The sequence below is a fragment of the Centroberyx gerrardi genome, chromosome 20, assembly GCF_048128805.1.
Source record: "Centroberyx gerrardi isolate f3 chromosome 20, fCenGer3.hap1.cur.20231027, whole genome shotgun sequence".
NCBI lineage: Eukaryota > Metazoa > Chordata > Actinopteri > Beryciformes > Berycidae > Centroberyx > Centroberyx gerrardi.
This window is the reverse complement of record NC_136016.1, coordinates 15,778,745-15,793,080: the sequence shown is the minus strand read 5'-3', so window position 1 is coordinate 15,793,080 and position 14,336 is coordinate 15,778,745. Positions and strand designations below refer to the sequence as shown.

Genomic DNA, 14,336 nt, shown 5'->3' with positions numbered 1-14,336 from the left:
GTCTCTTAATGATATTAAGAGACAAAACCGTCTCATCTTTGCCATGTTTGTAGGTTGATCAAAACACGACTAATCCAGCTTTTTGATTGTTCTATTCAAAGTTAAACCATGAATCAAACATATCTCCTAATGTCATACAAATAGGTTTGATGTACTGACATGCAGTTGGACAGAAAATTAATTATTACTCAGAAAAAAGCGTCCATGATGAAAATCCTGAATGGTTTTATGGTGATCAATGTACACCAGAAATACAACTACGCCAGAACATAATTCAAAGGTTATCTGGATGCAAAAAATGTCAAACATATGCATCCTGCAGCGGAGCACGACACTTCAAGGCTGTATCTGTGTCTGAATGACGCCACTGACTCAAGTATTTGCTCCCTCTACTTCTAGCTTTCAGAGAGAAGTGTTCACCTTCACAAACCTTCCCATTTGAAAACGCATAACATACACACAAACCATACAGAAAGTGGAGACTAACTCTTATGTCCTGTTCAGATTTTTATTGCAGTGGTGATGAAACGTTGCCACTGGAGCTGCGGAAATAGTGTAATGGAAGATTGTTGTGGGGGTGTGAGGGGTTCAGTGTGATGAGAGCGATCTTTCCTTTTAACTGTAGAGACTGCATAGCCGTGGCCGGGTAGAACTGGTTATTTTGCTTACTTGCTTTTTACATGGATGGAGTTTCATGTAGGGATACTAAAGATTAGCAAAGGCTCAAAGAAGATCTAGAATGGTGTTTGGGTTTTTCCTGCAGTCTATAGTCAAGGGTGTGCAGAGGGATTCAGAGCATGCTAACATCTTTTACTGGGCACAGAGTCTAGAACCTTAAGGATCCACACACTGTAAAAACTCAATAGTGCAATTTAGTGAAATCAACTGATCTTTAATGATTAACTCAGCACCTGTGTGTTTGTCAGTTTCAACTTATAATTGCTACTTATCAGCTTCATGACATATAATCATGAGTTCATTACTTATGACTTAAAATTATGAGTTGATGCGCTCACTAAACTGATCATATAACAATTGAATACAAAACTTTGTTAGCTTGTACTTCCCAGCATGTATTGAGTGAATGTGTAAATAGTTTTTGATATATGAATGACTGAAAATCTCCTTACTAACTAAAGAATAAATAACACTGGAATGCAATTTGTTAGGTAGTGGATTCAACTAATAAACACTTGTCAACATGACTAGAACTTATTTGTCTAAGTTCCTCAGTGAATTTTATGACATTAGAAAAACAAATGACCTTTGTGGTGGTATCACTGGTGTTGTCTCAAATGTGGTAAAGCAACTCAGGAACACGGTTCATCCTACAAACCTCTTCGTGAACAAGGAGCAACGAGGTGAAAACTGAAATTGATGTTTGAGAATTAAGGGGTATTGGAGGATGTTTCATGAGAACTGTGTGTGTGTGTGTGTATGTGTGTGTTACAATATAGAGAACACTACAGACCAAAGATGGGGAGGTGAGCATTTGTAGGGGATGATGGTGACATGACATGAGATCTCTGCCTCTGAACATGAACAGTTTCCATACACTACATGCCCACTGTGCAAAAAAGTGTGTCATTAATATGTCCAAAATGTATTGAATCCAGTCTGTAAAAGTGTTTAAAAGTATAATATTGTTTGCATTGCTCTCAATTGTTTTGTATAAGTAGATATCACTTTTTTTTTTTTCAATTGATGAATGTCTCATTTTGGACTGTAACTCTTCACATGTTCTCCTGCTGGCCTGAGTTTGAGTGCAATTGGATGCTTCTTTCTTTCTATACTCTGTATCACCCTCATTCTCCTTCTCTCTCTTTTCTTTCTCAGTTAATTAAAACAGCAAGGTGGGTGGACTGTTTGAGGAGGGTGGGATTACAACTTCACAGAGGTGAATCGACTACAGAGCAAATCACCACATGGCAAAAGTTGCCATTACCTGACTAACTTAACTGCTGTCAAGATGGGATGATAAAATGGTGGATCCTTCGACTGATTACTGGTGTTATGTTTGAAAAATACACAAAACAGATATTAACCACTTAACTGTCCTTATTGAAGCAGCACTCAGCCTCCACAAAATCACAGTAATAGTCCTATAATATTCCTATAGGGATTCATAGTGTCAGTGGTACACACACACACACACACACACACACACACACACACACACACACACACACACACAAAAAGCCATAACTAGCCATTACTATAGGGTCTTATAGTGTGTCTGTGTTACTCAGTAGTGAGTTTATAGTGACCTTTTTGTACTGTATGGTATTGTACCACCTATGATATTCCTATAATATCCCTACAATGTTCCTATAAGGAGTTTTGCTGTGATATTTCTTTAGTGTCCTTCTAAAATATATTTCAGGAGTACTATAGGCTAGTTCTTTTGCTAAGGGAGTATAGTGAGGCTTATAACTTAAGGTGTAATTCCACCTGGATAACACTAGAGGGAACCAAATAGCCGCCAATGGACACATGTCCTTAGAATAATCAATTTATCCTACCCGTCTTTTCCTCAAGGTAGAGATAATTATCGCAAACAAATTACAAAGTGTTGGATATGACGAAATAAAATGAACGACTGAAAGGATATCTACGGTTATGATTTCATTATTCACTCTGTTTGCTCGCTCGTCTGCTTTTACCTGATTGGGTATATAGGCCAAAAAACATTGTTTCCTCTCTGTAACCCCACCAGCTCCCCACCCCCTGAGAAAAAGCGATCTTTGCCACTGGTGCCGCAGTTCCTCTCAAGTCTTCAGTTTGAAGTCAGTCGTACTTGAACGTGTTCCGAGCCTGAAGTGCGCACCGCGCCTGCATGCTGTTTGCAGGGATCCTGAATACACCACAGTGGATCAACCAAGGACACAGCTTTTGAATTCAACGAGGTTCTTTTAAATGTATGTTTGAGGGTTTTTTTTAATATGTCGCATGGATGATAAGACTTGAACAAAAAAAGTTGGCACTTGCAGGGGACAACTGCAGGGGTCAATAAAGGCTCCTTTGCGTAAATGCCCGACTCGAAACATGTATTGCGCAGAATCTCCACTCACTTGCGAGTGATTTACAAGGAGAGGGACGCATCTCCATCTCACAGGATGCGAGTAGTGTGCTAAATGTTATTGCATTGTTTTGGGTTGGGGTGCCAAACTTGCGTAAAGGGATAGCCTATCGGACAAGTATTGATTATGTCTGCGATACGGAGGAAATTTGGCGAGGACTACCAGGTGGTGAACACCAACCGGGGCATGACTTTTTCTGCGCCGGTGAAGAGGAAGAGGCAGCGGTTTGTGGAGAAGAACGGCCGCTGCAATGTCCAGCACGGTAACCTTGGCGGGGAGACCAGCCGGTACATCTCCGATCTGTTCACCACGCTGGTGGACCTCAAGTGGAGGTGGAACCTACTCATCTTCATCCTCACCTACACAGTTGCGTGGCTGGTCATGGCTTCCATGTGGTGGGTCATCGCCTACATCCGTGGCGACCTGAGCCACGCCGGCCACGACTCGTCCTACACCCCGTGCGTCGCCAACGTGTACAACTTTCCCTCCGCGTTCCTGTTCTTCATTGAGACGGAGGCGACCATCGGGTACGGCTACCGCTACATCACGGAGAAGTGCCCGGAGGGTATCATCCTGTTCCTCTTCCAGTCGCTGCTGGGCTCCATCGTGGACGCCTTTCTCATCGGCTGCATGTTCATCAAGATGTCGCAGCCGAAGAAGCGCGCGGAGACGCTGATGTTCAGCCAGGACGCGGTCATCTCGCAGCGGGACGGGAAGTTGTGCCTCATGTTCCGAGTGGGGAACCTGCGGAACAGCCATATGGTGTCAGCGCAGATCAGGTGCAAACTCATCAAGGTAGGCTACAGGTTCCAGATGAGCTGCTCAATATGTGCAAAAAAAATCAGATTACCATCAATTAATTAATAAGCACACTAAGGCGCAGTGAAAATAAACTGAGAAATGTTTGCGTCTTCCCCGTCTCAACACTTAAAATGTCATTATCAATGTTGGGATCAAACCAGTTCCTTTCAGCATGAGACAGGATTAAATGACGTTCACTTAATTTGTTCTGAAATTGCTCATTATGCTTTATGAGTGCTTTCCAACTCATGCATTGAATTTCCATTCATCCCCAGAATTGATTGCATCCCCTAAGGGCCACTAAGATGAATTTGCAGAGAGGCTAGGGTTTTAGCCTGAGGTTCCAGTATAAGATGTATTTTAATGAGTGACCATTTTACATTTCCCCTTATGCACCAAATATTTCAGTGCTGGACTCTATGCTGAACACAGCCTCTTACAGTACAGCCTGTCTTAGTTCTGTCCGTCTCTCTTTCCCTCCCTCTCTCTTTTCTCTCATTTGTGATCTGCTGAGTCTGTTGTCTGGGACAGTGGGGGTTATCACAAACACTGTCCCCCCCCAGTCAGCAGAATGGCGGTCAATGGGCCGTATATCTAACTTCAACCTCTGCATCAACTGTCTGCACATGAGATATATGGCCCCCCAGGGGACACTAGGTGGGGAATCACTCTTATTGACTGAAAGATGCATTGAACCAATTCTCCTCCTATACTGAGTGGGCCACAATGAAGTAAGGACTGTATTTCCTGTGGCCACGCTTGCCTGAAGACACAAATGCCACTAAGCTGGATCACTGAGAGCTGAAAGTGATATACCACTCTACAGAGTGTATTCTGGTGTCAGTATGGTTGTTTCAGCGTTGAAAAAAATCTGGAGGATGAAAGGAGAGGCGAGACAGACAGCTGCTGTGTCGCCCTGCCTGTGATAAAAGGAAAGAGGGACTTCACAATTTGTAACCAAAAGGATTCCAACTCGCAGTATCAACTACTGCAATTTCCAAATCACAGCTGGTTGTTTGTTTGTTTGTTTTTATCAGGGGAACGGTGTTTCAGATGCCCATCTCAACAGTATTTTTTGTTCTGTGTAGAATCCATGACCTAGAACTGGACAAACACATTGACTTCATTATATTCTACAGGAGTACATCACATTTTTCACAGCCCAATATTTTTTCAGGTGCTGAAAAACAAAATGATGTAGAAAAAGCTGTGTCCACATGCATCACAATTCACACTGCACCCGCAATATTCAGCACAATAGTCAGAACACGAGTTTTTATTGTCAATATTGTGTAGCACTACACAAAAGCCCGCATTTGCTCACTGTAGCAGGCATCTCCCATACATGAGATCTACTTTTTCTCTGACGTCTAAAGGACAGCAGTGCTCTGTTGTGACAGGAGGAGTTAGTAGTGCTTTTGTCCTCTCTGTGCGTGATGATCTTAAGTGACAGTTTATGATCTAAACCTCGGGGAGAGTCTTACAGTGCAGTAGAGGTGGGAATCACCAGAAAGCTTCCCAGTATGATGCTGACCACGATTCCTGGACCACAACACAATATGGTTATACTTCATATTTTATTGTGGCAGCAAGTATTGTGATTTGATCTTGACATATCATATAATTTACTGCTCTGTAATATTTACTGCTCTGTCATTGTCATTTGTCATTGGACCATAGTAAAAAGGTGAAATAGTATCCCTTAGAGCAATAAACATCAAAATCAGTTGTACATATGAACATGCCATGATTTAATAACTCAAGACCATTCATGCTTTACTCTTTTGAAGACTGGTTTTTATTTGATAGAATCTTATCATTCGGTCTTTCATTGATAGCCTTGAAATGCAAAGAAAGATATAGTGTCTTAGCATCAATTTATCAATACATTATCATGGAGGAAAAAATGCAATGTGATCCAGTTTTCTCCCTCCACAGAAGCCAGATCAAGTAACATTCCCTCCTCTGCAGAGAGTTACACTATATCTGTACACTATACACTGTCTTCATCAGGGCATATTGTTGGATTTTCAAGGTGTTATTTAAAAAAGAATGAAAAGTTAAAAGTACAGTATTCTTCAATGTGATATACTCTGCTGCAGTGTTTGACCTAGGTCAGTTTTGTCTGCACATTGGGCACACCAAGGTTACAGATGCTGCCTTGGTAGAATTCCCTTTTTTTATGGCACATACAGCACTGCAGCTTTCTCGCTGAATAAGAGTTGTTGGGATAGTTCACATTATGTTCTATTTTTGACACCTGAACGCCCCGAGGAACAGCGCGACAGCTAGTAGTTTGAGAGACATGAAATTTGTGCCTATTCTGTTCTACTTCATAACATTCAAAGTAGAACAAGCTGCACCGCTGCAGTACTAATGCAGGGTGGATGCAGTGTGGAGAACCAGGACTGGCTGGACTGCAAAAAAAATCCAATCTTTGCAAGTTAGTCAATCTTGCATTTAATCTAAAGTCTTTTTCTTAAAACTAGTAAACAAACCTCCCTATGGTGTGAGATAATTACAATTAATTATAATTATGAAGTTGGAAGGAGGTTTTGTTTTCACCCCTGTCTGTCTGTCTGTCTGTTAGCAAGATATCTCAAAAAGAAAACAAACAGATTTGGATGAAGTGTGGTGGACAGAATGCCTTGGCCCAAGGATCAGTTGATCAGATTTTGGTGGTGATCTGGATCTGGAATTTCCACCATTAGATGATTATCAATTTTTAGACAGAACTATTATGCTGTGTTCATGTGCTGGTGGGAAAGTCTGACATCCGTGACTTCCAAGTCAGCTGCTAAACGTCATTCCATTTGCATGCTATTTCTTTGGAAAATCAAAGCTGGAAGACAAACAATAAACAAACATAATTTGTTATGGAGGTTTGCGCTCTACCAAGTGCCTTCTAGTTTCATTTGCAAACAATGTCGTTTCACTTCTATGTCTCGGACAAAAGGACAATATCTTTAAACAATACCATGAAACAGATGGAGTGAGCTGCCTTCTTTGTAATATACTGCTACATTTATCTTTGAAAGTCTTGAAACAAGTGAACCTGAATTGGAAACAAGTAAAACAATCTTATCTCTTGCACTATTCCACTGTAGCATGACTGCAGGATATATGCAAGGTTGGGGGCTTCTACTATGGCTCTGAATGTACGTAACTCTCTTCTATGGTAATAGTATCGCCTTCAAAATGACAGTGGTGTTTTTATAGCACACATTCCAGTGTCACTGTGGGGACAAGCGGTGTAGTGAAAGTGACAGTATTGTATAGCAGATTGACTCTACATCACCCTCTACTATTATACTTCACTGTGGAAGCTATGCCAAGGCCTGTATTCAGGTCACACACGTCTCAAGGTCACTGTCAACACAGCTGACTGGAGAAATGAGGCATGTTGCAGTAAATCCTAATGACGGAGCTGTGTAAAAGCACCGCGACATGGCAACCACAACCATTTGTCAGGGCCGCTTACGGGTAGTAAATTCTTATGGGACCAGGACACTCTGGCTCCTGCCAAAAGTTATTATTGTTCATCACATTCATGATCAGCACACATGTTGTTTATGCAATATGATTTACTTGCTCATTTGCTCACTGCTGAAAAAAACGGATTAAAGGTAAAACTCACACACACTTGTACTCTTGGAAAACTTGGAAATTCACATTTCTGCAACTTTTTTGCATTGTGAAGTTTAAGAAAAAAATATTTCTTCTCAAAGCAAATGATAATTTCTGATAAGAATGAAACCCATCAGGAGGCGGCAAAGTTCACCATCAACCCAAACAAGCACAACATTTTCACAACATGGTATTATGGTGCAGTTACAATTTAAACAGCTTTGGTATTAGCTGTTTTCAACTAATATCTCAGGTCCCGATTTCATAAAATGATGCAGGTAGCAGCTCTGCCCGACTACGAATGTCATCTTAACTTTGGCACTATATTTCCTTGGGTTTCCAGCGTTGTTGCAGGCTGTCAAATCAACATCTATCATAAGCCAATAAAGAGCAACTTACACTTTACAGTGACATCACACTCAAAAGACCAGAGAACACTTGAAATTAGCAGTGAAGGAAGACCATTGTTGTGTCCATGGCCATTGACTTGCAAGTGCCTGCTCTGCAATATTTGACTTCAATAACGAATTGAATTATCAGAAGAGGCCAAATTATGCCCTGGCATGGCTCTGCATTTCTCAATAACCCCCACATATCCTTTTGAAAAGACACTTGCCCTTGAATTCCCATTACCATTTATGGGGCTTTGATTTATGAATCAATAGAATGCAATGACGCAATAACTGACAGAATATTATTTTAAAGCAGAGACTCATGTTTGCATCACTTAGCGTCTAGTTTCCTAGCAGTGTATAGAGGAAGCATGAATCACTAGGGAGAAAAAGTGCTTGGACAAGAGAGAAAGAAAAGGTGAAATATGGCAAACATGAAAGAACAACAAAAGATGGAGAGACAGAGGGGGGAGATTGACAGCTGGGTGGAACTGGGTGGAAGCTCTTCTCAGTGAGGCGGGTGCATTGCAGGGGGTAATTGATAAGGGACAGTGCTGCTGCATAGGCAGGCCGGGATGCAGGCGTGTAGCTAGACAGCCGGGCAGACGGTCATGTCAACGTGACTCGACACATCTGCCATGGTCTGACTCTGTGGGAAGAGCAGAGAGCGAGAGAAAGAGAGAGAAGGAGAGGCATAAAGAGAGATGGGAACAGTTGAATTAGCTCTTATGGTGCTGCTGAGAGATTGGGAACACTAGCTCAAACGCGATGACCAGCTGGAACATTTAGCAGCCGCACACATGAATTCACACAGGCACAAACACACTGGCACACACTCACGTGCATGTGCACACATACAAGCACCCAAGCATACACATGCACAGACATACACACACACAGGCACATGCAAACATACACTTGCATGCACACACATGTATGGGCACACACACAGGCACACATGCACATATCACATACACACACACAGGCACATGCACACACTGAGTTTCTCTGTCTCTTTCTGTTTCTGTCTCTCTCTCACACACACACCTACACACACACCCACACACATGCACACACAACCCACACACGCACACACACACTCTGTCACCGAGGAAGAAGTGAGTCACTAGGGAAAGGGCCTGCTTTCACTCAACCTGAATCTCAGGTGGCTTGGTAAATGAAGCATTCCCTCTATATCAGGTCCTCTTCCAAAGGCCATTAATTTCCCCCTTGTGGCACTGACTCTTTAGCATCAGTAACAGATCACACAGGCTGTCACCTTGTTATAACCATTCAGTGTCAAACACATTTCTCCTTCCTTGGTAGAGGTATAATTTAGCAGCAATGCTAGTACTAATCAATGGAATTACAGCGTCTCTGAAAAATTACAGATAGCGGCTTCTCAGCAGCTTCTACATCGTTTCACAATGTAGTTCATTTTTTAGAATGACTTAAATATGCTTTTCCAGGAAATTGGTTTTCAATCTCATTGATTTGCACTAGCATTTCTAACAAATGCGACACCTGCCTCCAGTATCTCAATAACAAAAGCATTGGTAAGGGTTATTTTTAGATGGATTGGGAGGAGTCCTAAATTCAAAATAAATCAGACAGACTTCTTAAAATCCTGCACTAAAACTTTGGAGTCATTAAAGCTGGGAAGGTCGTTCCACTTGCTCCCTCCAGGTATTGGAGCGGGGAAACCATTAACAGGAATGGAGATAAACATAAAAACAGGAGAATCAACTGGAACAATGCCATAGTGATATTTAAGTGTAATGCAATTCTGCCCCTCTACCTCTATAAGATGCAGTAGTGCAGTTTGAGTAGTGCAGACATCACACTGTACACAAAGTACGCAATTACCTCAAAGCACCAAAGGGAGATGTGAACCACCTGAGGGAAGAACAATCTACAAATCTCCACAAAATACAAATCGGTTACATGTGGGTTTTAAACAATAGCCTATTCAGCAGAAAAAGTGGTTATAGTGTGCAGTAAACTCTAATAGGGAATGTGATGGGACAGGCTCTGATCTTAACTCCAGGGAATGTTTGGAGGAAGGCGTGTGATCCATTACAAGACTGTTCCCTTTGAAGACAGAGGGGTTAAGGGAGGCCTTTTGGCAGCTTTTCTTCCCAATGACTTTGAGAACTTTTTCTTCACTTTCTTTTCAGTCGTCCTCTTTCTCATTCTTTCCCACGTCGACCTTCATCCTCATCCCTCTTGCTTTCGGAGTGTGTCTAAATGCAGTAAACATGTAACACAGGCACTACATCTTCCCTGTCTGCGTGCTGCGGGAGCAGCCATCACTGCTGGTTGACACTCGTTCTGGCAAAGGGCGAAGGAAGCAGCTTTCCCTCACCAAGGCAAGCCAGGGATCTGTGGGCACAGACGTCTTCCTGTGAAATGTCACACCCTTCTGTCCTCAACATCACTGTGAATACAAATCACAGTCTGTTTGCCATCTGCGGACCAAGTGGCTCCTCACTCAAAGGCCCAGGGCACCACCTTGCATACAAGTGAACAGGAGAACCATTTGAATCCAGCTATAGCCGAAAATAACTTAGTTTGGGTAATGAATGTTATCTGTAGGGACAGAGGATGATGGAGGATTTAATTTGTTATTCTTTTTTGCATTTTATTCACTTATTTAGAAATTGGGATTTGTTGAGATCAAAGCAGAAGAGGCAAAGTCTAGACATGGGTTGTGCCAGGGTTTTTATCTTTGGCCTTTGGGGTTCCAAAACCGTTTCACTATCTTCTGAGCGCAGGGAAGCCATTGGCTTCATTTCTTCTGTAATGACACTCCTTCCTTTGTGGATCGTCCTCTCTTTTGCATATCGGATGGATTAAGAGGCATGCGATTGAAAGGAAAAGAGGATTTATAAGCTCTAAGTATCAAATTTTCTCTCCTTCCTTGAGCCTTCTCCATGATTGCATATTTTAATTTGAGAGCAAATGGAGTATAATACTTTATCTGATTGTGGTGTCTTCCACTTTAAATTTGAACTAAGAGCAAGCACTAGTGTTTTCTCCATAATCTAATGATACTTGTCATGGAGGCCAGGCTAATGCAGAGAGTTTCAAAGCAGTCTTAATGTGCTGGGAATGAGGAGGCCTCCAGAGAGAAAATCATTACCACAGGGCATCCCAAACTACAAAAGATCCCAATGCCCATGCTCTCTGGCAGAGATGTAAGATTTGCACTGTAGTATTAGGCAAAGGAGATGTAAAAGGAAAACCAAGTGAAAGGCGAAGCGGCTCCTCTCTGTTCAGTTAAGCTTGCTTTTACACTCTTATTGTCACCTCTAACAGGCCTGTGTACCAAGATGTTTAATCCATACCAGAGCCAGGGGTGCTGTTTTGTAGCTCAGGGGTTCCCAAACTTTTCAAGAGTCAAGGGCCCCCAGATCGATACACTTTAGACCCCAGACCCCCATCTGAGAAGAGTCTGTACTCTAGGTGGGGAGATAACAGTGGGGAGAGTGAAACCTCAGAATGATTATTCTGACTGAGATAACTTCGTGTGAATTAAATAACAACATAATTGCTAGGGAACCTTTGGAACCCAATCAAGGGCCCCAGGGGGTCCCTGCACCCCATTTTGGGAACCACTGCTATAGCTGACCCTGCACCAGTGGTGGAAAAAGTACTCAAATCCTTTACTTACCTAAAAGTAGCAATTCCATAATGGAAAAAAAACTACTTCATTAAGTAAATAGTAAGTAAATGTTCTGCATTCAAAAATGTACTAAAGTAAAAGTATAGAAGTATTAACAATAAAATATACTTAAGTATCAAAAGTAAAATTACTTATTCTGAAGATTGAAGCATTAACCTGTAAGAAGTATTTTAATGTTGTAGGTCTAACTGCTCCATATACTGTTGAGGAGTTTAAACTCTAACAATGCAACATATTTTATGAGCTTATTGTATATTTTGCATCTAAAACCTTAGTAAGCAAAGTAACTAGTAACTACAGCCGTCAGATAAAAGTCTCAGAAAAAAAGTCTCACAAAATGGATATACTCAAGTAAAGTGCCAGCACCTCAAAATTGTACTTGAGTACAGTACTTGAGTAAATGTACTTAGTTACTTTCCATCTCTGCCCTGCACTCTGACCTCACTGGAGAAGGGGCAAGTTAAAAGAGAATTATCCTATGGGAATCGATCAAGTATCACACAACCTGATCACTCATTGTAAGTTGCTCTGGGATAAGAGTGCTATAGCTAAATGCCTTAAATGTAAAATGTCCTGATCATCTGTGTCTCCAGTCTCGCCAGACGCCAGAAGGGGAGTTCCTGCCCCTGGACCAGTGTGAGCTGGATGTGGGTTTTGGGACAGGGGCGGACCAGCTCTTCTTAGTGTCGCCCCTCACCATCTGCCACGAGATCAACACCAAGAGCCCGTTCTTCGATCTGTCGCAGCGCTCGCTCATGAACGAGCAGTTTGAGATCGTCGTCATCCTGGAGGGCATCGTGGAAACCACTGGTAAGCAGCAGGCAGAGATTTTTTCTTTCCAAGTCATTTTTTTTATTACAATTTTGAACAAGCTCCTTTTTCCCTAATCTTTTGTCTCATCGTCGTTTAGCCCATGGCCCAGTGCAATTCCATGTAATATAAAATCAAATATTTAACAGAATGTTTAATTTCATGGTCTTTAAATATTCAATAGCACAAGCCCTTCTCTGTCTCTATCGCTCTTTTTTAATATCTCTGTCTTTCTTTTCCCTCAAGCACTTCTCCACTTTTCATTTCCGTTCCGTCTGCCTGTCTATCTTTATGTAATAGCCCGCATTCTACAAATTTCTTCGTAACTTCGTAATCCCTCCCTCCTGTCTCTTTCTTGTCTTCTCTCCTCGTCTTTCTATTTGAAATATTCTTCTACATTCCTGTCTCTCACCCTCTGGTTTTTCCTCCGCTCTCCATCCTAGGTATGACCTGCCAGGCCCGGACATCTTACACCGAGGATGAGGTGCTGTGGGGCCATCGCTTCCTCCCCGTCATGTCCCTGGAAGAGGGCTTCTTCAGAGTCGACTACTCCCAGTTCCACAACACATTTGAGGTCCCGACGCCTCCCTACAGCGTCAAAGAGCAGGAGGAGAAGTCGTCCCTGACTTCGCCCAACCCTCTGCCCGTTGCACAAACCCCGACCTCCCCTCCCCTGGGTAACGGGGGGCGTGGAGGCCGCAGGGAAAGGCTGCTGTCAGCGGACTGCGCAGACCATATGGAGGACCAAGTACACAGGCTGCCCAGCAAACTCCAGCGCATGAGCTCCACCAAGGAGGAGCCCCTCCGGAGGGGGCTGAAGTCTGGGACAGCCCTGCCTGGGGGGAAGGCCTCCAGCACAGGAGACCTGCCGCTGAGTATTCGGAGGTTGAGGTCCAGCTCCATCCCTGTTGCTAGGCAAGGGCAGCCAGATGAGCAGGTCCAACTGTTGGCTCTGGATGCAGATCCTGGGGAGGGGGAGCTGGAGAAACACAGACTGCCACCAGCTTTTAGCTCCATCGCTGCCCCAACCCCGACCTCAGTCCAGATCCCCTTGGCAGGGGGTCGGCCAGAAGACAACCTGCCCGCCAAACTGCGCAGAATGAATGCTGACCGTTGACTTTTTGGTGACTATCATTAAGACTAAAAAAAAACCTTGAGAACTGAATCAGGCTTGATGGGCATTGCAAGTTTTCAACAGGTAATGGAGACTACTGTGATATCAATTTTCTTTTTCTTCTGCAGATTTTGTCCGATATTTTACTTTACTTACTGGCTTTCTACTAAGTTGTCCATTGCCATAAATAGAAGGACAACGTCAATAAGCCATCCGTCCGCTCATGCTGTGAGTCATTTCTGAAAGATCACCATCTGTGCCCCCCCACTGACTCCTAACACTTTTGCCCTTGTGTTCACTTATTTCTGTTCTATTCTCTAGAATTGCATCAAAAACTCTCTTACTCACATGATGATACTTTTTCAATTAATCAAGCACCAAAGTGGCAATCACAAATAAGATAGTATGCACTGGAAAAAACTCTGAGAAAATAGTAGACAATGGATTTTTTTTCCTTTATCTTTGAAAGTGGTGTGTGAAACCCGAACTGGGTCAAATTCTGATTCAAATCCTGCTGCGTAAGCCCACCTTAAGTGAGTTGTTATATATTTATTTATTTATTTATCAAGTTTATTTGAATATTCATTTGACTTTTTTGCATACTACTGTACAATTGTAACTGTTTTTACTTCTTGGTGCAGTACTTGCATCGATCCCTTATGAACAGGGCTGAACAAATATAATCACAGATCAAGTTTGGACTGCCAACTTTCTTTCATCATGAATAAATTTAGGAAAATGTAACACAAATGTTTGGGATTGCAGGAATGCTGACATCAGGGGATGTATATAGTGTATTAATGCTATTTCAGGCATAAAAAAAATTT

The 14,336-nt window shown here is 42.4% G+C and overlaps 1 protein-coding gene across 2 annotated transcripts; it reads left to right on the top strand.

Annotated features, from left to right (window-relative positions):
• The first annotated feature begins 3,206 nt into the window (after nucleotides 1–3,206).
• LOC139913201 (G protein-activated inward rectifier potassium channel 1-like) lies at nucleotides 3,207–13,512 on the top strand. Of its 2 annotated transcripts, XM_071901166.2 has the most exons (4): nucleotides 3,207–3,875; nucleotides 12,179–12,395; nucleotides 12,839–13,302; nucleotides 13,369–13,512. In XM_071901166.2, exons 1-4 carry the CDS (start codon nucleotides 3,207–3,209, stop codon nucleotides 13,510–13,512), a joined length of 1,494 nt encoding a protein of 497 aa, XP_071757267.1. The 2 variants fall into 2 exon arrangements, with proteins under 2 accessions (XP_071757267.1, XP_071757266.1); XM_071901165.2 differs by having other exon boundaries at nucleotides 12,839–13,512.
• The last annotated feature ends 824 nt before the right edge of the window (nucleotides 13,513–14,336 follow it).